The sequence below is a fragment of the Heptranchias perlo genome, chromosome 23 (assembly GCF_035084215.1).
Source record: "Heptranchias perlo isolate sHepPer1 chromosome 23, sHepPer1.hap1, whole genome shotgun sequence".
NCBI classification, from domain to species: domain Eukaryota; kingdom Metazoa; phylum Chordata; class Chondrichthyes; order Hexanchiformes; family Hexanchidae; genus Heptranchias; species Heptranchias perlo.
Window position 1 is genome coordinate 11,154,812 of NC_090347.1, and position 26,382 is coordinate 11,181,193.

The window sequence follows — 26,382 nt, forward strand, 5'->3', positions numbered from 1 at the left end:
CTAGTCGGACCCTGGGGTGTGTAGCCAGCGGGATAGAGCACAAATCTCAGCAGGTGACAATGAATCTCTACAAGACATCAGTTGGCACATTACAAGGAGGATATCCAGCCAGTAGAGACAACAACAACAACTTGTATTTATATAGTGCCTTTAACATAGTAAAACTTCCCAAGACAGTGCAGAAAAGGGAAACCAAACTGATATCTATCTTAAAACGTCTGAGCTATAAGGAGAGGTTGAAAAGGATTTCTTACTCTGCAGAAGAAAAGGCTCAGATGAGATATTATTTGTGTGTTCCAGACTCTGAAGGGAAGAGATAAATTGAATGCAGATAACATGTTTGAGATTGCAACAAACTCTAGAACCAGGGATGGGCTTAAGTTTAGAAGAGGGAAGGTGTGCAGGGAGGCAGATAGTGTGCAACAAGTTAAGGGAGAATTGGATAGATATTTGAGGCAGAGAGCGATCAAGAGTTATTAGTTTTTGAGAGTGGCCTGATGAACTGTTGAATCTTTCCTGGTCCTGTATAGCTCAGTGCCACCTAAGGCAGTGCAATAAGTCAAATTTTGTTTGATGGTCGCTCGTGAAGCGCCATGGGATGCAGAGGGCATGCTTGAGGTACTAAATGAGTACTCTGCATCTGTCTTTACCAAGGAAGAAGATGTTGCCGAAGTCACAGTAAAAGAGGAGGTGGTTGGGATACTGGACGGGCTAAAAATAGATAAAGAGGAGGTACTAGAAAGGCTGGCTGTACTTAAAGTAGACAAGTCGCCAGGTCCGGACGGGATGTATCCTCGGTTGTTGAGGGAAGTAAGAGTGGAAATTGCGGAGGTGCTGGCCATAATCTTCCAATCATCTTTAGATACAGGGGTGGTGCCAGAGGACTGGAGAATTGCAAATGTTACACTCTTGTTCAAAAAAGGAACACTTTTTTTTTTACATTCATGACTTGGACTTGGGTGTACAGGGCACAATTTCAAAATTTGCAGATGACAAAACTTGGAAGTGTAGTGAACAGTGAGGAGGATAGTGATAGACTTCAAGAGGATATAGACAGGCTGGTGGCATGGGCAGACACGTGGTAGATGAAATTTAATGCAGAGAAGTGCAAAGTCCTACATTTTGGTAGGAAGAATGAGGATTGGCAATATAAACTAAAGGATACAATTCTAAAGGGGGTGCAGGAACAGAGACACCTGGGGGTATATGTGCACAAATCGTTGAAGGTGGCAGGGCAGGTTGAGCAAGCGGTTAAAAAGCATATTGGATCCTGGACTTTATAAATAGAGTTATAGAGTACAAAAGTAAGGAAGTCATGATGAACCTTTATAAAACACAGTCTCGGCCACAACCGGAGTATTGTGTTCAATTCTGGGCACCGCACTTTAGGAAAGATGTGAAGGCCTTAGTGAGGGTGCAGAAGAGATTTACTAGAATGGTTCCAGGGATGAGGGACTTCGGTTACGTGGATAGACTGGAGAAGCTGGGGTTGTTCTCCTTAGAGCAGCGACGGTTGAGATGAGATTAGATAGAGGTATTCAAAATCATAAGGGATCTAGACAGAGTAGTTAGAGAGAGACTGTTCCCATTGGCGGAAGGGTCAAGAACCAGAGGACACAGATTGAAGGTGATTGGCAAAAGAACCAAAGGCAACATGAGGAAAAACTTTTTTATGCAGCAAGTGGTTAGGATCTGGAATGCACTGCCTCAGTGGGTGGTGGAGGTAGATTCAATCGTGGCTTTCAGAAGGGAATTGGATAAGTACTTGAAGGGAAAAAATTTGCAGGGCTACGGGAAAAGGGCAATAGAGTGAGGCTAGCTGGATTACTCTTGCAGAGAGCTGGCATATGCTCGACGGGCCGAATGGCCTCCTTCTGTGTTGTATCCTTTCTATAATTTTGCTATGTTAAAGGCGCTATATAAATGCAAGTTGTTGTTGTGGGAATATATGTAACAATGTAACAACTGCTGGAGAACCATGGAATTCATGATATTAGGCTTTCTTAATTTATTTATATGCATAATAGCATTCCAGAATACAGATTGTCCAGCATTAGATGATGAGCATTGTAAGAACTACATCTGCAGTATTTACAAAACACACCAGTGGGTCCGTGGGCAGAACGAGTGCCGTGCTGACCAGAGAACAACTAGGGATACCAACAGCTGCACAACAAAGACAGCTTCTAAGTATTTCACCACTTCTTGGACCATTGTACAAAGGGACACTCTCGCCCCACACAGAAAAGTTAAAAAAGCAGAGGGAGTTAGCATTCTGCACAGGCTGACTGTATTGACCACAGACCTAAACTAGTCACTGCTTCTGGGGAAAGAATCAAGAATTGTTTCATTTTTCTGATCAAGTGGAAACTGTAAAATGTCACTGAACTTGTGTAAATAGAACTCCAGACAACGATCAGACCTTGATGCCTGTGGTAAATATTGTTGGATTATACAGATAAGCATGAAAAACAGTTTATAGTTAATAAAAACTTGGATTCATGTACAGCCTTTAATGCGGTAAAACGTTACAAGGCGCTTCACAGGAGTGATTATCAATCAAAATTTGACACCGAGCCATACAGAGAGACATTAGGACAGGTGGCTTGGTCGCAGAGGTAGGTTTTAGGGAGTGACTTAATGGGGGAGAGGTAGAGAGGCGGAGAGGTTTAGGGAGGGAATTCCAGAGCTTAGGGCCTAGACGGCTGAAGGCACGGCCGCCAATGGTGGAGCGATGAAAATCGGGGATGTGCCAGAGGCCAGAACTGGAGGAACGCAGAGATCTAGAAAGCACCTAGACTTCATCCTGTCTTCCTACAGCCAACACTGCCAAGTGTGCGCATGCGGTGCCTCCTTTACTTTAATTAGGTTCGAGAGCAAGTTCAGGCGCTGAGCTCTGGGTCCTGGTGGAGAGCACTAACTGCTGCCAGACATCACCAGGAGAGGATGAGCGGCCTCTTAATGTTGGTATTAGTGAGCAGAATGATACACGAACCACAAAGTGTCACAGTCCCTGACATTTAACTGTTACCTTTATACTTGTACGTTTCTGCTTACTTTTGCAGAATATTTTCTGTTGAAGATAGTGACACTGACCAAATTGTTGGCTGACCTGGATTTGAAGTAACCAAGCAGTGTGACAGAGCTGATTAACATCAGCGGGTATTAACCGAGGGCCCCTCAACGAGCAGATAGTTTCAACTCTGGATATTCAATTATCTCCATCGCCCTCCTTAACTCCTCCCAGCCAGTTACCCTCATGATGAATTTTAATCAGAATCCTTTTGGTATTGTTTGATTTTTAAAAGATGGCAAAATTCTATTAATGTTTTTATCAAGCAAGTTGTAGTCATTTGAATTTATATTTTACATTCTGGAGGGAGAGGGGAGAGGGGAGAGAAAACGAGAGAGTGTGCATAAGCTTGTGTAGTTGTGCTTGTAGCACCTTAGTGTTACGTTGCACTTGTTTGTGTTTCACGTGAAGGAAATAATCCAGTGCCTGCACAGCACTGACATTATTTCAGAACACGAGGGAAGTCCATTGTGTGGGAGTGGGCCTCATATCTGAGTGAAATGCAGTTCTTTGTCACTCTGTGCCTGGCAGACTGGTAAAGAACATACAGTGGTTTCGCTGTAGAAAATAATATTTGTGATAATATTTTCTGTTACACCTCCTTCTACGCCACTTCCAAGGTACGTAAACATATCTCTGATTGAGATATGGCCGTCTGCACTCAGCTCAGAGTTCAACAACTTGTGGTTCTTTGACTTGATTACGATACTTGCCGGCTACAAATAACAAGTTCACTGATTCAATCTGACAATTACTGGTAGACTCCACAATGTGGCATGTCTGTTGCACTAATTTAATGACTGTTGACCCCACCCCACCCCCCCCACCCTACATTTCCAAATTCATAGCAATAATGATAGGATCAAGAATTCCAGGGTGGAATGTCTGTGGTGAGATTAGTGACTTTAGTGCTTATAATGGAAAAGGTATTTTGGTGTTATCCCTTTTGCGTGTGTCACTACACTAACTCTCATTTTGCTCAGTTAGTTGTTAATTAATCACAGGTTTAATGCATTACTGTAGTAAATCACTGACAAGGAGCATCCAGGCTTGGGCTGATGAGTGGCAAGTAACATTCGCACCAGACAAGTGCCAGGCAATGGCCATCTCCAACAAGAGAAAGTCTAACCACCTCCCTTGACATTCAACGGCATTACCACAACCGAATTCCCCACCATTAACATCCTGGGGGGTCACCATTGACCAGAAACTTAACTGGACCAGCCATATAAATACCGTGGCTACAAAAGCAGGTCAGAGGCTGGGTATTCTGCTGCGAGTGACTCACCTCCTGACTCCCTAAAGCCTTTCCACCATCTACAAGGCACAAGTCAGGAGTGTGATGGAATACTCTCCACTTGCCTGGATGAGTGCAGCTCCAACAACACTCAAGAAGCTCGACACCATCCAGGACAAAGCAGCCCACTTGACTGGCACCCCATCCACCACCCTAAACATTCACTCCCTTCACCACCGGTGCATTGTGGCTGCAGTGTGTACCATCCACAGGATGCACTGCAGCAACTCGCCAAGGCTTCTCCGACAGTACCTCCCAAACCCGTGACCTCTACCACCTAGAAGGACAAGAGCAGCAGGCACATGGGAACAACACCACCTGCACAGTCCCCTCCAAGTCACACACCATCCCGACTTGGAAATATATCACCGTTCCTTCATCGTCGCTGGGTCAAAATCCTGGAAGTCCCTTCCTAACAGCACTGTGGGAGAACCTTCACCACACGGACTGCAGCGGTTCAAGAAAGCGGCTCACCACCACCTTCTCAAGGGCAATTAGGGATGGGCAATAAATGCCGGCCTCGCCAGCGACAGCCACATCCCATGAACGAATAAAAAAGACCTGAACAAAATAAGTTATTTAGCACCACTTTCAGTGCACTGAAGATATGTGATACAAGGTACAGTCCATTTGAGGTAGGGTATATTGGGCAGGATCTTGTTGGATTGGGGCATCTCGCAGCATGTCTAGTTAGTTAGACTTTTCTCCGCACCCTTCAGCTCAAAAATGTTTTGTGACTTAACTTGCTGAAAGTGCGAGCTGGTAACGAGGGCAATGGCACATCTGGGACCTCAGTGAAGAGTGGGACCAACAGTGTATCGCCTTAACCAATGTGATTTAAGGACTGAGAAAGAAACAGTGGAACGACAAAGAAGGAGGGTGAATTAGAGTCAAATCACCGTACAGAGAGAGAAATAAAGAGAGGGAAAGAAAGACTGGATTCAAAGAGAGAGAAAAAAAGAGAAAGGCAAAGTAAAAAAAAAATTAAAACTTGACATTTTTAAAATCTCCAACAACAATTGACTACATGCGGGAACGAGATTGAGCAGTTTAAATAGTTCCCATTCTAGGCCAGAGAGGTCGACTGGCATTGTATTAACAATTATAATGTCGTTATAAAGGAACTTACGCTCTTAATTACCAGACTTAACTTTCTGTGGCGAGTTTAATGGGCAATTAATGTGTAAATCCAGCAAGTTCTTAAAAATAACAGGGAGGTCAAGGGTGAGATTCCATTTGTGCCATTTGTGAGATTCGCAACTCACGGCGTCTCTCTTAATCCCCTGAACTTGCTGGCCGATTTACACATTAATAACGGCGTGCGTCATTAACACACCGTTATTTTTCCAACAAGATCGGACTGAATAATTGTGAAGGATTTTAGACTTTTTGATATGGACTTTTTGGTGCCTGCTTTTAAGGTGGATTAAGAAAGGGGTACAGAGCGGTGCTCGCCCGGGAACCATGAGGTGGATAATGGAATGGACTTGAAATCCTGGATTAGCAGGGTGAATACTTGGTAAAAGAGCAGAATTTGGTTAAAGGTATGATAAGCAAATGAAGGATGACTCACCATCTTCAGCTGCTTCATCAATGACCTTCCCTCCATCATAAGGTCAGAAATGGGGATGTTCGCTGATGATTGCACAGTGTTCAGTTCCATTCGCAACCCCTCAAATAATGAAGCAGTCCGTGCCCGCATGCAGCAAGACCTGGACAACATCCAGGCTTGGGCTCATAAGTGGCAAGTAACGTTCGCACCAGACAAGTGCCAGGCAATGACCATCTCCAACAAGAGAGAGTCTAACCACCTCCCCTTGACATTCAACGGCATTACCATCGCCGAATCCCCCACCATCAACATCCTGGGGGGTCACCATTGACCAGAAACTTAACTGGACCAGCCATATAAATACCATGGCTACAAGAGCAGGTCAGAAGCTGGGTATTCTGCGGCGAGTGACTCACCTTCTGACTCCCCAAAGCCTTTCCACCATCAACAAGGCACAAGTCAGGAGTGTGATGGAATACTCTCCACTTGCCTGGATGAGTGCAGCTCCAACAACACTCAAGAAGCTCGACACCATCCAGGACAAAGCAGCCCGCTTGATTGGCACCCCATCTACCACCCTAAACATTCACTCCCTTCACCACTGGCGCACAGTGGCTGCAGTGTGTACCATCCACAGGATGCACCGCAGCAACTCGCCAAGGCTTCTTCGACAACACCTCCAAAACCCGCGACCTCTACCACCTAGAAGGACAAGAGCAGCAGGTACATGGGAACAACACCACCTGCACGTTCCCCTCCAAGTCACACACCATTCCGACTTGGAAATATATCGCCGTTCCTTCATCGTCGCTGGGTCAAAATCCTGGAACTCCCTTCCTAACAGCACTGTGGGAGAACTTTCACCAGATGGACTGCAGCAGTTCAAGAAGGCGGCTCACCACCACCTTCTCAAGGGCAATTAGGGATGGGCAATAAATGCTGGCCTTGCTAGCGACACTCACATCCCATGAACGAATAAAAAAAAAGTCAACATAATGGAGACAAAATTACAGGTAGACTAATTTGGGATCGATAGCCTACCAAAGAAAGGATCCATTGTATTGAAACTCCATTGGAGCAAAGGACTATATTAAACTTGACCAAAACCAGAGAGCATGCTGAATAATTGGTAACTTGACCAAGATTGGAAAGTATCATGATTCTTGTTATTGGTCCAGGCTACTTTGAGAAAGACTGTGTACTTTCGAAGGACACCGACTGCTAACAATGAGATAAACAAAGTCAAGTCAGCTGTGTGTTGAACCTGAGGGGAGAACAAGAAGTCCATTTATGGTTATTTGGCCCAGTAACAAACGTTAGAAAGAAAACATATAAAACCCAGGCTCACAGTGAATTTTCAGGAGAACCACGTACGACGTTTGAACAAGATGCCGTAGGAGAGAAACCTTCTCCCAAGGCAAAGGACCCGATTACTCCTTTGTTCTTGAGTTGTACTCACCAGGATAAGGCTGTATTACTTTATTTCTGGTAAAACTGTCGTGTCTGAATGTCAATTAAAATTCTTTAAGCAAGTTAAATAACTACAGCGTCTTGCTTGATCCTTGACCTTGCGTACCCTGAACAGAGGGAATCTTACACGTGTTGGAGAAAGCCACAAGATATATTCTGCTAAGTGCTGCAATGTATTATCATTTACAAGGAGCTTTAGGATCTTAAGTAATGTATGATTTTTACAAACTAATGATTACATTAGAAAATTTATATGAAGGAATAGTGATAAATGTTACGAATGGAATAGCACTGAACAACTAAGGTGTCAGCCTTGACTCAGTGGTAGCATTCTCACGTCTGAGTCAGAAGGTTGTGGCTTCAAATCCCACTCCAGAGACTTGAGCACATAATCTAGGTTGACACCTCAGTGCAGTACTGAGGGAGTGCTGTACTGTCGGAGGTGCCGTCTTTCAGATGAGACGCTAAACCGAGAGTCTGCCCTTTCAGGTGGACGTAAAAGATCTCATGGCACTTTTCAAAGAAGAGCAGGGGAGTTCTCCTGGTGTCCTGGCCAATATTTATCCCTCAACCAACATCACTAAAACAGATTATCTGGCCATTTATCTCATTGCTGTTTCTGGAACCTTGCTGTGCGCAAATTGGCTGTCGCATTTCTCTACATTACAACAGTGATCACATTGGCTGTGAAGCATTTTGGGACGTTCCGAGGTCATGAAAGGCGCTATATAAATGCAAGTTCTTTCTTTCTTATTTATCAATTTAATTTGCATAATTGGGTCAGTAGGTGACAGTTGCAGTACAAGTGTTGATAAGTGTAAATGAGTAATATGAAAGAAAGGAACCAAACGAGAGCATGTTTACTCCTTCCAATACGGAATAACTTAGAATTCATACATTAGGGGTTAGAAGTTGCACACGGTACACCAGCTCACAAATGGGAAGCACCACATGAAAAGACATTAATATTGATACATGACACTAAGTAGATTAATCAATTAGTTGGATTGTATTTGAACTTTGTCCATAGAGTTTCTCTCTGATTGTGTGAAAGGGAGCAGTGAAAGATCGGCATAGACGTTAGATGAGGAAATGCAGAGGGCAATGTTGCAGAAGGTGCTTGGAGCAACTTTCTCCAAACCACTTGGACAGCACAGGAGCATCTCAGCTGAATATTTTTTGAATGTACACCTAGCACACAGTCTTCCTTGGTGCACCAGTGTTTCTGCAGTGACATCCTTGGCCTTGTTTTCAGGCTGACCACCTTCTCCTCCATCATTGTGTGGCAAAGCTGTGAAGCATGCAGCAGACAGCAATGATCTTGCAGACCCTGGTGGGGCTGGACTATAAGGTGCATCCTAATCGGTCGAGATATCGGAAGTACTGCTTCAAAAAGATACCAATGGTATTCTCCATAATGATATTGATAGTATCATAGCCCTTGTTGCATCTGTGCTCTGCTTCCACTGATGGCTGCCACACGAGTGTCATAAGCTAGGGCTGAGAACAGTAGTCTTGGTGTCTGAGAGTCAACCTTCCAGTCTGCCCGTACCTTCAAATAAGCCTGACACAGTTGATCATCTTAAAATGAAAGCATTTTGACTGCTTCTTGGGAAGAACACACTGGCCTGGACGTACAGTGATGGTGGTCCCTGGTTCCTGGCTGAACCTGAGCCTGTGGAGGTGGTTCTGCTTCATCACGCCCGGTAGCTGTGTCTGACTCTAGTATGGTTGGTGGAGGAAATGCAGAGGGCAATGTTGCAGAAGGTGCTTGGAGCAACTTTCTCCAAACCTCTTGGACAGCACAGGAGCATCTCAGCTGAATATTTTTGAATGTACACCTAGCACACAGTCTTCCTTGGTAGTGTAGCCAGCCTACCTCTGGTGTCATCTATGACCCTCCTCGTCTTCTTCCATTAAACCCAATGAGAGGAGCGCTGAAAGCAATCTCTACAGCTTGCAAGCTCGTGGCACCAAAAAGTCAACAGTGCAGCTTTAAGGGGTCAGGTATCGACATGCGAAAACCTGAATGGTGCTCTTCAACCGTTGGAAATGTTTACGATTAACATACTGTGGTGTGTGAAACCTGCAAAATCACAGTCTCTCCGCTGAACCAGTCTTTACGATCAGATCTGAATTGGTAATGAAGATCTCACACCGTCGTCAGGCAACCAGGTCGGGTTTAAAGCACAGAATAGAGGAGGTGGAAAACAAGGGGGCTGAGGAACTCACAACCTCCGCTGGCATAAAGGCTAAAAGCTGGCAGGAATTTCCAGACTATGATGAGGAGATGGATAGATCTGGGAAAAAGGGCCACTTACTGGGTCTTGTGGCCTTTTTCTGTTTCTAAAAACTCCTGTGCTTTGAGAAGCTAAATCGCTTTTTATTGGTCAGCATGTCACCACAGTAATGATGGGCTGTGTGGTTGGAAGTAATCGCATGCAGATTCAGCAGCAATGCCAAAGCAATAGTACTGCAGCTATTAGTAAACATGACTTTACCACCACAGTGAAATAGTTATACAGGATAAAAAAAACTACAAATTTTAATGCATTTTTAAAATGTCAAGTTAACAGTTACAAAAACTAAGGGTACCACAACCTATTAGTGGCTGTTCATACTCCAACTGTAGTGTCAGTGCCAATTACATTGTTAATGCAGCCTGCATCCATCCAGCATCAGGACCTACCCTGGCCCAGGAACGAAGCTGAGTGAGACTGCCTGGTGGAGTTAATCTCACTCTACTTAGCTCGGGGTTCAGTTTGGATCTTTGAATCCGACTTACACTCAAAGTTCAGTGTTGGTGTGACCTCCGTAATAGGTTCACTGTACACACAGTGAGCGTGGATTCGCTGCAGGCCTTTAACAATGAGCTGGACAAGTCCCTGCAAGTGGTCCACATCTCCAGTTATAGAAGGAAGGTCGGTTAACTGGGACTAATGTTATCAGTCACCGTGGTCACCTGGAGCTTGTTTGATCACTTTTGTGATTTGAGAGAAGAACTTCCCAGTGTTTTTCCTAAATTGGCTTACGGATTCTGCTCTGGTTTTTTGCCTCTCCCAAGAGATTATGTGGCTGGGGGGAGGGAGGGGTTTATAGTTGCCCATGGCGCACCCATGATGGGATAGGACAGGCTTGGTGTACCAGCTGATCTTTTCCTGTCCTTTTTCCTATGTTCACATGTTGCCGGCGCGGACTCGATGGGCCGAATGGCCTCCTTCCACGCTGTAACCTATGATTCTATATGTTAGAGTTTTAATGCACTCAAAAACTGAAGATTCACACAAACAGGCCACCTATGCACCCAAAGTGACAGTAAGTATCTGTCACCTTACTAACGTAAAATGCAATTCAAATCTGATGAGATTAAGTCACTTTTAGGTTTGGTTTAAATCATGATGTCACCATTTTTTCCTCCAGTTTCTCCCCTCCTCTCCCAAGGGTGCTGACTCTTGCTTATTCCTTGGCTGTTGGCAGCCCTCGTATCCATGATACAAGTGGACATTCTTCACATAAAGGCAAGGTCTTTCTCTCTTATTGGTGAGCCCAGACAGTGAGCGTTGGCAGGCCACTTGACTGGGAAGAGCATCACAATCAAGCCTAATCCTGTCCTCGCCAACATCCACTTTGCAGCAGGAGTGGCAACTTTAACTGATCATTTTCCTGGGCTCCGGAAGTGAAAACAGAAGATAATTTAGCACCAAAGACTGCCCAGCTAAGTCAGGGCAGAACTGGGAACCAACCTGGGACCTTCCTAGTCTGTGTGGCTCAGTTTTATACCACGTGACTGTATTCACCCACTATTTCTGAACAGATCAGCACCTATTTATGACATCCATATTATTTAATATCATTCAACAATAATTTAATATCATATCACTGATACTGGGCATAGTCAGCAAGACGCCTGAGCAGTTGGTTTAAATTCTCATTAATTATTCCAAAACTCTTCTGGTAGACAAAGAAAGTGAAAATTCTAGATAATGAGTGGTATTTGAAACTGGAAAGCTGCAGTTACTTCTGCTGGGTTGCTCGAGGTTCTTTATAGTATTTGGGCGGCAACACAGAGAGCTTTGCATTTAACAAACTCTATACTGAGCCATTCAAGTTGGATGCAGAAAGGCGGAATATATGTGTGACCTATGGGCACTTATTAGTTTGTTCACTGGGGTTTTACACATCATTGCTCTTACAGTTGCTGCCTAATCTAGATTTACTCAGTACAACGGAGTCCCCGGAGAACAGTTGAGACACTTTGACACATTTTGCTCTGAACCGTGTCTGATTTAGTTACATGACTGTTAACTGTGGGGTTTTTACAGAGTTAGCCATTTTATTCAGCTTTTCGTGGGCATATATTTGAAGCTACTTGGGGATCTTATTAGATTCAGGACAATGCAAATCCAAAGGTATTTAAATCCTGAGGAGTTCTAGCTAGGATGGAAAAAGAAGGGGAAAGGTATCCTTAAGGTTGTAGTGAGATTGTACCCCAAGTTCCTTGCCTCAGTTTTAGTTGATATTGCATCAAGAAAAGACGCCATATTTTCCAACTGTCGTAGTATGTTTAGGAGTAATCTGAGTGAGCTAAGGACAGAAACTAGATTCTTGGATTCTTGCTAGCCCCCAATTCTTCAATCTCTTGCACACCTCTTGGTTTAAAAAGTCTAGGGTGTCAGTTGCTGGTCAAACAGACAGGGATCAGCAGATATCTCTGTTGAGTACTGCTTGAAGCTGGGTGAGATCACCTGGTTGATGACACTAATGACCTAGCTGCTGAGGACAGAATGGACATCCAGTTAAGGATGCCCAATCAGTAGAAATCTCCATTCAACAAGGTCAAGGCAGAGTCTGATGTATAATGTCTGGAAAACGCCAGACAATATTTTCAATGAGTGCCTCACACAGTAAATTCGGTTAGGTACTGCAAGGTTAATTTGGGTAAAATCACTTTCTGAAGTGCGACAATTTTTTGACAGCACTTTTAATTCAGTTTTCTCGAAGTTGGCTTCTGTTATAACGACATAAATATCTTCATAACTGTGACACTGGAAGGCAGGAGAATGTCCTTCATCTTGATTTTTTTGCATTGGAAAAATTTAATTACATAAAATATGTGGGACCCTGCAATTAAAAAGTACTTGAAGTGTTGAAATGTAACCTTAATGCTAAAGTATCTCCTCCATAGCACAGAGCTAAGAGTATATGCACTGCTTTCTTGCACCAAAGAGTTCAATTAAAAATCCTGTAAAGTAGGGCATGGTTTCTTTAGGTAATCCTTCAAAATGTGGGTTAAAATGGTAGTCACATGCAACCTGTACTGTTCACTGTCAAGTATTTCAACTGTCCAGTAATATGGAAGTTTTAAAGAGTTTATAGTGATTCTACTCAGTTATTTTCTTATTTTGCTTCCCACTTAAAAACAATGCATCAAAATGGTGTGTCATTTCAAGGTTGCAGTGTACTCTCTCTTCCTTTGTGGTCAGTTCTCATAAACGTTATCAGATCGAAGGAGTGGATTGCACTAGCTGCAGATGGCACACAGCACAGGAAGACCATTCCAAATCTACATACGGTTGTGAACTCTACACAGCTCAGCTTCCTGTGTTCAGTACTCAGCAAGCTAGTCACGTTCCTCAAAAAAAACCTAGTCTAAGAAATAATGTGCATGATCTATTTGCGCTGCCGTTCTAAGAACTAGGCAGGATGCCTTGAAGAAACATTCTGATACACCATCTCACACCTGTGAAGAACTCAGACGCCAACGAGTTATCTTCTCATAATTCAGGGCACAACTCTGATCAACAATACAGGCGAGACAAAACGCTTCTCAATTTCTTTGTAATCTCTAAACAGTGAAAAGCAAATCCTGCAGAGTCACTTTTAAAAACATACACCACTTTCAGACAAAGGGCAGAGTTTTGTCAAACCCAACAGGGTGGTTTTGATCTTGCTGATGTTTAGTTGGAAGTAGTCATCCAGGACTTAATGTCTGAGAGGCAGTCCGACAGTACAATGCTCTTTTAGTTGGAACTTCTTCCACTATCTGGGAGGCCGTTTAACGGTGGGTGATGGATTAATGGGGTATATTGTATTTACAATAGTCTGCTCTTCCGTTTGTGGTATGTTCTCTTTTGTTAATGAGAAATTCCTGAGGAGTTGCCATGGCAGCACTGGTAACTCCAACAACTTCCAACAAAGTTAAATGTCTTGTATGAGCAACTTTCTTTTTGCTAATTTGGAAATCACAATAAAAGCTTCACTCACTGATAAAAACCTGGGGTTGTGTGGGGGGGTGGGTGGGGGCAGAATTTCAATGCGGGTTCTGTGATCTCTCACTGTAACTCCGGCGGAGAGCAGGAGAAACAGCAGACATTTATGCCATTTCTCCAAAGTTCCTGCCGATCTTCTGCCAAAGTTACGGTAGACGATCGGAGAAGCCCTGCAGAAATTCTAGGAACGGGCCTTTGGTGCGCACAATTCCTGGTTTAATTTATGTGCAGAATGACGAATATTCCAGAGGATGTGAGTTCAAATCATATCATGGCAACTTGAGAATTTGAATTCAGTTTAAAATCTGGAAACAAAAAGCTGGTATCAGTAAAAGTGACCGTGAAGCTGTCGGATTGTCATAAAAACCCAACTGGTTCAGTAATGTCCTTTAGGGAAGGAAACCTGCTGTCCTTACCCGGTCTGGCCTATACGTGACTCCAGTCCCACACCAACATGGTTGACTCTTAGCTGCCTTCTAAAGTAGCCTAGCAAGCCACTCAGTCGTATCAAAATTAGGGATGGGCAAAAAATAAATGCCAATGATGCCCACATCCCAAGAACGAATAAAAAAAACGTCTGCATGCATTACTGGGAGAATCCTGAACTGGAGCCCAGTATGTTGAGCGCATTATTCAATTGTACAAATGTAGCCCAAATCTCCTGGACCAATAAACCAAGCACCGATTCACAAAGACTTACTGTTCAGTCACTTTATGGGCATCAGCCTCAAAGCACGTGACTAGTGCATATCACTGACTGTGGCTGCCAGATGCAAGTCTAACTTCCTAGCATTTCCTTCCAAATATATTCTACTGGGAATTCAAGTACCAGTGGAACTATTCAGCATATGCCAGAACTGTGAGTCCTTTTATGCATTTTTCTGAAGAAAATAAATTTGTTGTTTGGGGTAGTGACTCAAGGTCAGAACAGGGAAGGTGAACAGAGAACATTTATTTAACTGCTTTACTCATAGGGTGGCAATAACATGGAACAGACTATGTGGGGGGGCGATGGAGGTGGATAGTGCTGACAAAGTCAAGAGGAAACTTGATTGTTATTTGACAGAGAAAACACCTGAGGGGAATGGGAGATACAGGACTGCACGGTGTTTTTCACATTTTGGGACTGGCCAGATGATCTGCAGTGGTCTCTACCGATCCTGTACATTCTTAGGTTCTTATAATCAGGAAAAGGGTCATTAGGCAGATGGATGCATTCCCTTGTTCCATTCTGCACCAATCTCAGGGATATTGCCAGTTTTGATTATGACAACATGCCAGAACAGAATCCAAAAGTACTTTAAAACAGTTAATGCAGCAAAGTCTTCCTGTGAGGATCCGAGTAAGATTGTTTGAACCTTGTATTGGCAAGTAAGATTTAGCAATATCCATAGCACCCATCCGTCATTAGGGTGGAGTCCTTACACCACCTGCCTAATCTATGCAGTGTAGGATAACTCCTGGTTGCACAGCCACAATACCAACTTGTATTTTAATACTGTGACTTTAAATATTGAGGGGGACGGGAGGGGATGGGAGATTCCCACAGTGCAAAATGGTAAATGCGTCCTTTATAAACTGGTTTACGACTTTGTGCTCGTTGCAAATCTTCCCTCTTGGAGCATTTGGCATCTTGGAGACAATATGAGGACAGCTTATACAATATGATAAAATCTGCTGTAGACTAGGGATAGCAAGTAGCATCATGCAGGTCAGATAACTGTCCCTGAGGGACCCGTGACCTTCCCTGTAGCCTATAGGCTAATATTGGCTTTACTATTCACAGTGAAAAGGTACATTCCATTATTACGGTAGAACCCAGCCCCTAACAAACATGTGGACAAATTACCAGAGGGAAATTTGCAAATCTGAACGGATAATAGACTAATCTGGAGCTGGGTAAGCTTCCTTCCTGTCAGCCAGCAGACTCCATTGTAATACTGGCCAACACAATCCAAAAGGAGAGGGAAGGTGACCAACACCCTAAACTCCCTCCAACACAATGTTCTCTCATCTACTGGCTCCACCCCACACCATGAAAAAAATGGTCTCCTGGGACTCCCTCTCCCAAATGGCATCATGACCACTTTCCCCCTACTTGTTGGATGGTCAGGTACCTTTGCGAATTGAGGAATATCCCCGAGTGATACACGACAGTGTCAACTCGATACAAGGTTGTTCTTGCAAACCCACTGTATGAACAGGATTGCGCCATGAGTGTATACACCTGCAGAGTTCCAATTTGAAATTGAAATGTGGCTGGGGACAGTGCACACTATGGTACCGGCACTGTTCTTGATCCTGACCTACGGTTGCACTAGTTAATGGCGATTAGAAGTCGGTTTAGAAGCTGTGATGTGGTGTCTTGCTGCTGTTACACTGACCTGAAATTAGGTTCCCCATAGTTCCAGTGGGTACGAACAAGGCATCCTCCATCCCAAACAGCTTAGCAGCCCGTCTCTGAAGTTCTGGGGGGGGGAATAAAAAAAGCAATAATATCTATTTTGAGCTATTAAACTCCATGATCTAGAATATGAATTTGTTTGAATCGAGAATTGTCACAAAGCCACTGATCACTGATTCTTGAGAGGCTCAATTAATTCATTTTTCTGATTATTTTCTTCCTTTTGGCTACACATTTCTTACTTTATTAAGTTTCGTGTGTGTAGGCAAGAAGAACGGCTGACACAGCCACAATTCCAGCAACTGCTGGATTCTACGCAATAATCAGGCTACAAGTAAGCTCAGCATGGTTGGTGGCACCTTTTGTTTTTTGCCTTTGCAGGTTATGGGTTTAAGCTCCATTCCAAGAGTCTGAACTCAATGAAAACTAACAATCCAGTTCAGTACTGAGGTGGTTCTGGATTGTTAGAGGTGCTTTCCTTCAGACGAAAGCTCGGGCTGTCTGTTTTGGTGAAGCAGGTGGATGTGAAAAGAGCTCACGGCAGTCTTCAAAAAAAGAGTTCTCCCGGGCTGACCCGGTTCCTCCCTCAACTAGTGGCACCAAGCTAGATTAACTAGTTATTCATTTCATTGCTGTTTGTCTGTGTTGGTTGTGGCTCAGTGGGTAGCACTCTCGCTTATGAGTCAGAAAGTCATGGGTTCAAATCCCACTCCAGAGACTTGGGCACAAAATCTAGGCTCACACTCCAGTGTGGTTCTGAGGGAGTGCTGCACTGTCAGAGGTGCCGTCTTTCGGATGAGACGTTAAACCGAGGCCCTGCCTGCCCTCTCAGGTGGACATAAAATATCCCATGGCACTATTTTGAAGAAGAGCAGGGGGAGTTCTCCCCGGTATTCTGGCCAATGTTTATCCCTCTACCAAGATCACTAAAACAGATTATCTGGTCATTATCACATTGCTGTTTGTGGGATCTTGCTGTGCGCAAATTGATTGTTGCGTTTCCTACATTAGAACAGTGAGTACACTTCAAAAGTACTTCATTGGCTGTAAAGCACTTTGGGATGTCCTGAGGTCATGAAGGGTGCTATGTCAATGCAAAGTCTTTCTTTCTATATAATAGTTGTGGCCCTTCCAAATAATTTGTTCTCAATTACTTTGAGACATTTCTGTGGCATGATAGGGTGCTACATAAATGCAAGTCTTACTTTTCATTTTTAAAAGATGAAATGGAGCAATTAAATTTGCTGTGTGGTGGAACACTTAGGAATGGGTCTCAATGGAGCGGTAAATCCGAGCATATGGTCAAATGCACCTTCTCTTTAGAGTTTGTCTGGGCAAATTTGGCCCTTCCATCCCAAGACTATTCTGAATATTTTTTCTCCATTAACATTATTCCACTCACAAAATAAAGCTCACACAAAACAAAGCGTAATTGTACTGGTACGTCCTGAACTCCAGAACGCAGACAATCAGAAGTAGGAATGACGGTTCCAGTCTAGTCTCTGTTCTGCTTCTTCCTCTCTTTTTTGACGACTCCCCGTATCCTTCCTTCTCCTCGCATGTCGATGTCGATTCTCGGCATTTATTTCCACTTGTGGTCACTGCCTTAGTGCTGCACGGAAGTCTCAAACTATATAATGTGCTCAATAGGTTGGAATGGACTTGAGCCCATGACCTTCTGACTCAAAGGCAAGAGTTGCTATCAACTGAGCAAGCTGACACTTACACCTCTAAAGTCTTTAAAAGCCTCATGTAGCTGTTAGATTTCATACTGAGCCACACAGACATGGACATCTTTGCTGGTTACTGGCAGGGTAGTGGCCACAATTGGCTTTACGATCCTCAGGTTAGGAAAGGAAAGTAAATTCAGATTCCCACTCCTGACTGGTATTCAGTGATCTTTAATAGGAGTGCCTGCAACAGGACTGGACAAAGAACAAGAAACCGTAGATGCTGGAAATCTGAAACAAACACAGAAAATGCTGGAGACACTCCGCAGGTCAGGCAGCGTCTGTAGAGGGAACAGGTGAATTAACGTTTTGGGAGTGGACCCTTTGTCAAAGTTGGTTTTTTTTGTATTAAGCCCATCCCTAGAGATAGAGAGAGAAATCCAGCAAGGGAAAGGAAGAGTCAGCAATGGACCATGCAAAAGTAAGGGAGGGGTGGAACTTTGAAGCAAAATTAATTAAATTCTCTATATCGAGGTAGGAAGTCGCACCAACAAAGTCATCAATATAATGGAAAAAAAAGGCAAGGAGAAGGCCTGAGTCGTACTGGAACAAAAAGAGTGTTCAATACAAAAAGCCAGGCATTGGACCCATGCAGGTTCCCACATTATCTGGAGAAAATGAATGGAGTTAAAAGAAAAGCTGATCAATGTGAGAACAAGTTCAGCCAGGCGGAGGAGGGTGGCGATGGATGGGGGACCGGTTGAGCGGAGGGTTCACAGGGTCCTCACAGGGATTGAACCTGAGAGAACGGAACGCTGCAAGTTCAGAGGGAGATAGATTAAAGCAAGAGAGCGGAGTGGAGAAACAGGCACGGCCAAGATCACGCTGGCAGTTCTTGATTAAAATAAAAATCAACAAAGTGTAGGAGGCCAGAGTGAGGGGTCCAGGGAGGCTGAAGACAGGAGGACGAGTCAGATGTGCGGAAGGAAGCCTTGTGGCTGGAAAAGTAGGCACGGAGGCAAAGGCGGCGGAAGAAGAGCTCAGAATTATACTGAGCCCGGGATTTCTTGAGATGGTGGTACAGGGGGATGAAGCTGAGGACGGATGATTTGTGACTCTGCTACTGAAGAGAGAGGTTGAGAGTATGCATGTGGCGGTGTGCGGTGGAGAGCGTGGATTTCATGAAGCAGCGAAAGCAATGGTTAGAGGAACACTGAATTATGACAAAGGATCCATACCCCAAACACTAACTCAGCTGTTCTCTCCAAAAACGCAAGCTGACCTGCTGAGTGTTTCCAGTATTTTCTGTTTTTACAGCAAGATTGGGTTTGACTCTGATTATGATCTCCCTATCGCTTCCATGGCCTTTGACAAAATGGTGAAAATGTCCTGAAAAATTACAATAGTTGATTTCCCACACGTCAATGCTACATTAACTGTTGTACAATTTACTGAATCATGTCCTCAATCCTTTTATTTTGAACATCAAGAAATACATGAGCCACTCCCTTGGCCCCAGGGTACACACTGTATTTACACAACATCTACAAATGTCAACCAATGACAGCTATTTCCTGACTCATTGCTGGAGCATTCAAAGGTGCACTGCAGCTGCTCTGTGTCTTGTAATACTTGAATGTTTCAGTAACACGTGCATAACAGACTACTAAAAACATTACAGACTCCAGAGCCAGTTATGATTGCACACAGACCAGTTTTAATCGAGAGGGAGACTTGCGTGTCCGCGCCGGCCAAAAACGAGCCACCCAGCCTTATCCCACTGTCCAGCACTTGGTCCGTAGCCCTGTAGGTCACGGCACTTCAGGTGCACATCCAGGTACTTTTTAAATGAGTTGAGGGTTTCTGCCTCTACCACCCTTTCAGACAGTGAGTTCCAGACCCCCACCACCCTCTGGGTGAAAACATTTTTCCTCAGCTCCTGTCTAATCCTTCTACCAATTACTTTAAATCTTTGCCCCCCCCAGTTATTGACCTCTCTGCTAAGGGAAATAGGTCATACAAACATACGAATTAAGAGCAGGAGTAGGCCATTCGGCCCCTCGAGCCTGCTCTGCCATTTGATAAGATCATGGCTGATCTGATTGTGACCTCAACCCTACTTTCACGTCCTTCCGATCCACTCCATCTAGGCCCCTCATAATTTTGTACATCTCAATTAAATCACCCCTCAGCATCCTCTGTTCCAAAGAGAACAACCCCAGCCTATCCAATCTTTCCTCATTGCTAAAATTCTCCAGTCCTGGCAACATCCTTGTAAATCTCCTCTGTACACTCTCTAGTGCAATTACATCCTTCCTGTGATGTGGTGACCAGAACTGTACACAGTACTCAAGCTGTGGCCTAACCTATGTTTTATACAGTTCCAGCATAACTTCCCTGCTCTTATATTCTATGCCTCGGTTAATAAAGGAAAGTATCCCATATGCCTTCTTAACCACCTTATCTACCTGTCCACAGATCCCTGAAGGTAGCAGGACATGCACTCCAAGGTCGCTCTGTTCCTCTACATCTCTCAGTATCCTCCCATTTATTGTGTATTCCCTTGCCTTGTTTGCTTTCCCCAAATGCATTACCTCAACACTTCTCCAGATTGAATTGCATTTGCCACTTTTCTGCCCACCTGACCAGTCCAATGATATCTTCCTGCAGTCTACAGCTTTCCTCCTCACTATCAACCACATGGCCAATTTTTGTATCATCTGCAAACTTCTTAATCATGCCCCCTACATTTAAGTCCAAATCATTAATATATACCACAAAAAGCAAGGGACCTAGTACTGAGCCCTGCGGAACCCCACTGGAAACAGCCTTCCAGTCACAAAAACACCCGTCGACCGTTACCCTTTGCTTCCTGCCATTGAGCCAATTTTGGATCCAACTTGCCGCTCTCCCTTGGATCCCATGGGCTTGTACTTTTTTGACCAGTCTGCCATGTGGGGCCTTGTCAAAAGCCTTCCTAAAATCCACGTAGACTACATCAAATGCACTACCCTCATCGACCCTCCTTGTTACTTCCTCACAAATTCAATCAAGTTAGTCAGACACGACCTTCCCTTAACAAATCCATGTTGACTGTCCTTGATTACTCCGTGCCTTTCTAAGTGACGGTTTATTCTGTCCCTCAGAATTGATTCCAATAATTTGCCCACCACTGTGGTTAGACTGACAGGCCTGTAATTACTCGGTCTGTCCCTTGCTCCCTTTTTAAACAACGGTACAATGTTAGTAGTCCTCCAATCCTCCGGCACCACGCCTGTATCCAGTGAGGATTGGAAAATGATGGTCAGAACCTCCGCTATTTCCTCCCTTGCTTCTTTAACAGCCTGGGATACATTTCATACGGCCCTGGTGATTTATCTGTTTTCAAAGATGCTAATCCCCTAAATACTTCCTCTCTCACTATGTTTATCCCATCCAATATTTTGCACTCTTCCCCCTTAACTACAATGTCTGCATCGTCCCTCTCTTTGAGCATACTTCATTCCAAACTGAAGTGACCAGAGGAGCTGTAAATGGCATCAGCAGAACCATTACTAGAACCTGCTGTCTGAAAGCAGCGAGAAACTTTGAGACTATCCCGTAAAAATCTTGTTTCATGATCTGGAACAATCTTATTATTCACATATCATTCACTCAGCTTTCTTTACGGTCCTGCCTCTCTTATAACCACCAGAATAGAAATGGCCATCCAATCTAATGTTGACGAACGAGCCACTATCACAGCTCTTGGGGAGGGCAGTAGACTGGTTATAACCAAACAGATTAATTGGTCATTTAATTTGCTCTGCTCAATTGGCTGCCACAGGTACCGGTATATAACAATAGTGACTGCACTTCAAAACAAATCCATTGGTTGTAAAGTGCTTTGAGAGGATGTGATAAGGTGCTGTGAAAATGCAAGTTCTTTAAAAAACAAAGTTACTTTATGACGTATATAGTTCCTTTCCTTTTGTTTTAGGTGAACTGGTTGGAGGAGTTCCAGGCCCCATCAGTTTGAGGGCATTGAATAAATATCCATGCACACAGTCTTAAACTGGTCACTTCAGTTCAATGTTCTCACACTGCTGGGAGCAGCAGCTTCTTCGAAACGCCTTCTTCAGATAAGATCACAAGCACTTGAAATGAACATGTAAAGAAATAAAGACCAAAATAAGCAAAAGCATGCTAAAGTTCCTCAGAATTACCAATGTTTGATTCTTATGAAGGAGGGAAGGCAATACTCAGTATCCAATAGGAACATCTCCATTTGAACCCTTTCTGTCTCTGTTTGCCTAACGTAGATGTTTCACACTTTAGCATTAGGCGTGACCAATGCTTCAGTAACTGTAGTTATCATTTGGTTGATCCATGAGTGTGGTGGGCTCGTTTTTCCTATTTGTGTAGTTGCAAGTCTATCTCCTTTGGTCTCTCCCTCCCACCTATTTTCTTAAAAACACAGGAAGAGGCTGCAGTAGACACAGGGTCCTCAAGCTAGCAGAGGCCAACGGGTGGGGTAGCGGGCCTGTCTGTGAGGGGTCGCGATTGTTGGGGGCATAAACAAACATCATTCCTAGTCTCGAGCACCATCCCACTACTCCAAACTGAGCGCTGACCAGAACCATCAAGCTCAGGTGTCAGGTTGTCAACATCTCAAGGATTGTCCGGGAGTCTCCTGGAATTGAAGATTGATGTCCCGGGCACCGCTGCAAGCATCTCGGGAGAAAAATATGCAAAAGTCAGCAGAGCTCGCCTGGTGATTGTTGTATCTGGAACTTTCACTCAATTAAACAGATTTGGGATCAGAAACGTGTCCCCTCACACTCCTGTCCCCAAATTCTCTCGGGCCTGTCACATTCAGTATTGCACCCGCATGTGCGTGTACGGCATTCAACCCCAGGAATAGAAGGGGGTTCTCTGCCGCAATGGACGCTGGGAAAAGAACTCCCCAATCCACAAAAAGCCACTTCTTTCAACGAACCTGTTTCGTTGAACTGACGTCACCAGCCTCGTGAACCAAGGAAAGCGCGCGCGGGTAGCAAGAGGGGTCGCCCGTTCTCGCCCCAGCGCCAGGATGAGTCCCGAGAGAAACAGGAGGACTTGAAAATGTAAGAATAATGTACATCATTCTGCCCTTCATGAGTGGTTAGTGCTTTCTTAATTAGTCAGTATGAAATCTGATCAGACCACATTCTTTCAATGGATTGTAACACTGCAGCTTGACCAAACGCACGTAAACAATGGTCAATGTTAGATCATGATGTGGAGATGCCGGTGATGGACTGGGGTTGACAATTGTAAACAATTTTACAACACCAAGTTATAGTCCAGCAATTTTATTTTAAATTCACAAGCTTTCGGAGATTTTCTCCTTCCTCAGGCAAATGTTTGCCTGAGGAAGGAGAAAATCTCCGAAAGCTTGTGAATTTAAAATAAAATTGCTGGACTATAACTTGGTGTTGTAAAATTGTTTACAAATGTTAGATCAGTGGCACTACTATTAGCAAAGTGTGAAATTTGTTTACCGGTGTAAAATCTTTCAAATCAAATGTTCTTAAAGCCATTAAGTCACTGGTGTTAGTAACCAGGGAGAAAGCTAGAGCTTTGGACCTGTGGCTGGTATCTGTGTGCTTTCTTTGCCTGCCTTCTCATTCTCAGAGCCTCTCCCGTGACAACTACTAGCTCAAAATCACAAGCAAAGATACTCAACTACAGAGGAACCCAATCTTTATAAGGTAAATGCAATCACATAGGAACATAGCAACAGGAGTGGGCCATTCAGCCCCTCGAGCCTGTTCTGCCGTTCAATTACATCGTGACTGATCTGTACCTCAACTCCATTTACCCCCCTTTGATCCATAGCTATTAATACCTAATAAAAATCTATCGTTCTCGGTCCTAAAAATTTCCACAGATCCAGCATCCACAGCTTTTTGGGGAAATTCTTCCAGATTTCCACTACCCTTTGTGTAAAAAAGTGCTTCCGGATTTCATTCCTAAATAGCCTAGCTGTAATTTTAAGATTATGCCACCTTGGTCTAGATTCCCCCACCAGAGAAAATAGTTTCTCTGTATTTATCCTATTGAATCCCTTTATCATTTTAAATACCTCGATTAGATCACTCCCAAACCTATAAACTCAGGCAATGCAAACCAAGTTTATGTAACCTGGCCTCCTAATTTAACCCCTCAAGCCCTGGTATCATTCTGGTGAATCAGCACTGCACCCCCTCCAAGGCCAATATATCCTTCCTGAGGTTCAGTGCCCAAAACTGAATGTAGACTTCCAGATGGGGTCTGACCAAGGTTCTGTACAACTGAAATATCACTTCCTCACTTTTATATTCCAACCCCCTTGAGATAAAGGCCGACATTCCATTAGCCTCTTTGGTTACTTTTGTACCTGTGCAATAGCTTTTAGTGATTTGTGTACATGGACACTTAAATCCCTTTGCTCCTCCACAGCTCCTAGTCTCTCACTATTAAGAAAATATTCCAATTTGTCTTTCTTGGATCCAATGTGGATGACATCACATTTCCTCACATTGAACTCCATCTGCTATAGTTTCGCCAACTCTCCTAGTCTGTCCATGTCCCTTTGTAACTGCCTTTTCTCATCTACACAGCTTACTGTGTCTCCTAACATAGTGTCATCTGCACACTCGATATAACACTCCCTATGTCTTCATCCAAGTCATTTACGTATATGGTGAAAAGCTGAGGCCCCAGAAGATCTCTGGGGAACATGACTTGTCACATCCAGCCAGTTGGAGTACATTCCCTTTATCCCTACCCTCTGTCTCCTACCTCCCAACCTATTACCAACTCATGTCACAAGGTTATCTCCAATTCCATGCACTTTCATTTTTGTCAATAATCTCTCGTGCAGAACCTTATCAAATGCCTTCGGGAAGTCCATATAGACAACATACATAGACATTCTCCTATTCACTATGCTAGTGACATCCTCAATAAATTCAACTAGATTAGTCACACATGACCCAACTTTCAGAAATCTACGCAGGCTCTCTTTGACCAACTAATTCTTGTCCAGTGACTCTATCTCTGATGACAGATTCCAGTAACTTCCTCACAACTGATGTTAAACTGACAGGTCTGTAGTTACCTGGTTTCTCCCACCCTCCCTTCTTAAATAATGGAGTGGCATTTGAAATTTTCCAAACCAAGTACCCAATTCCTGAATCTAGAGAGCTTTGGAAAATTATGACTAGCGCGTCTGCAACTTCCTCACCGCTGGTATTTTGTCCAAACTGCGGACAGGTGTTACGTGACTGGGCATCACATGATCAGAGGACATGTGATCAGACCTCCAGGAAAATGTCCGAGAGTTGGTAACCCCTACCCAGGTGTGATTTATCTTTTTGTTTTGTTGAGTTGTACTGCAACCCAAAAAGAATGGCACGTTACACTTTGGCAGGGAAACAGTGGTATTTCTTGACTGAGCCTCAGCTCCAAGTGCCTCACACTTGGCACTGCTTTCAGTGGCTTGGCGGCCAGATGCAGGATGCCTTTTACAGATGAGGAGTACTCCAGGACAAGGCAGGAATCTTGCCTGGAGCATTCATTTCACAAGTGACAAATTTGCTTCTTTTTTTTACTCATCGTTACTTCCAGCAAGTTTGCGTAAGTGTTTAATACTTGCTGGGAAGGACAGTTCACATCGCTTTCCCACATATTTAGAGAAACAGGATTTCTCCTTCCTGGCAGGCCATGCCTTTGGCCCCTTCATGAGTCACTATACCAGAAGGACAGGGTGATTAACACTTTATGGCATTCTCTGTACGTACTTCACACAAAGTACTGCTAAACAGATGTTATCTATTGTTTCAAAATACTATGGGTTGTTTAGACAGTTTACTGTGGTGTGGTATGGGCTGCGGTATTGCACAAGACAATTGGGCTCAGTTTATATCTACAGCAAAGGCAAGAAGGCGTTTTCTTCAATATTGAAGAACAGGTGCCTTTCTTAGACGCCGTTGATGGGAGAAACAACAGAAACTATGATACCAACAACTTTAAAAGTATATACATTTTTCAAGGAAAAGTTCAGTAATGCTCCTGATACTCCATCGGGGCCGCCATTTTGTATGAAGGCAGGCTGCCATTGTGTCTGGGTTCTAACGAAAGGTCATCGACCCGAAGCGTTAACCCTACCTCCCTCACTCCACAGATGCTGCCTGACCTGCAGAGTGTTTCCAGCATTTTATTTCAAGATTTCCAGCATCTGAAGTATTTTGCTTTCTGCCACTGTGTGTGTGTGTGTCCTGCAGCCCTGGCTACATTTCCCAAGTAGCATGGGGTACAGTGATAGACAAATGTGTCATTCCAGACATTGTGAAGGGGGTGGTGACTGGCTGTTTATCCAGGTTAAATGGTGCGTCGCTGGGCCTTTCAGGGTCCTGGGCTGGAGGAGCAGGCTCGAGGGGCCATGTGGCCCACTCCCGCTCCTATTTCTTACGTTCTTATGAAAAAGAAAATCACAATACCCTCTAGTAGGAAACATCCTCACTTTTGCACAATATTTACCACTTTAGAGAACCCCTATTTTAAGTCTCCTAACCTGCTCCAGTAACGTAAGTTACACAGCATCCTACAGTGGGTCTGCTGGGTGTGGTATCGGCTGTTGTTA

General features: G+C 44.0%; 1 protein-coding gene across 4 annotated transcripts in view; it reads right to left on the reverse strand.

Annotated features, from left to right (window-relative positions):
- tha1 (threonine aldolase 1) overlaps positions 1 to 26,382 on the reverse strand; it is a 73,060-nt gene that overhangs the window by 17,775 nt on the left and 28,903 nt on the right. For 3 of the 4 annotated variants that reach the window (XM_068004013.1, XM_068004011.1, XM_068004014.1), the window contains one exon: positions 16,046 to 16,129. The exons of the other annotated variant lie outside the window; for it this stretch is intronic. In XM_068004013.1, the coding sequence (XP_067860114.1) occupies positions 16,046 to 16,129 (84 nt within the window). The remainder of the gene's footprint in view (positions 1 to 16,045; positions 16,130 to 26,382) is intronic. 4 annotated transcript variants of the gene reach the window in all.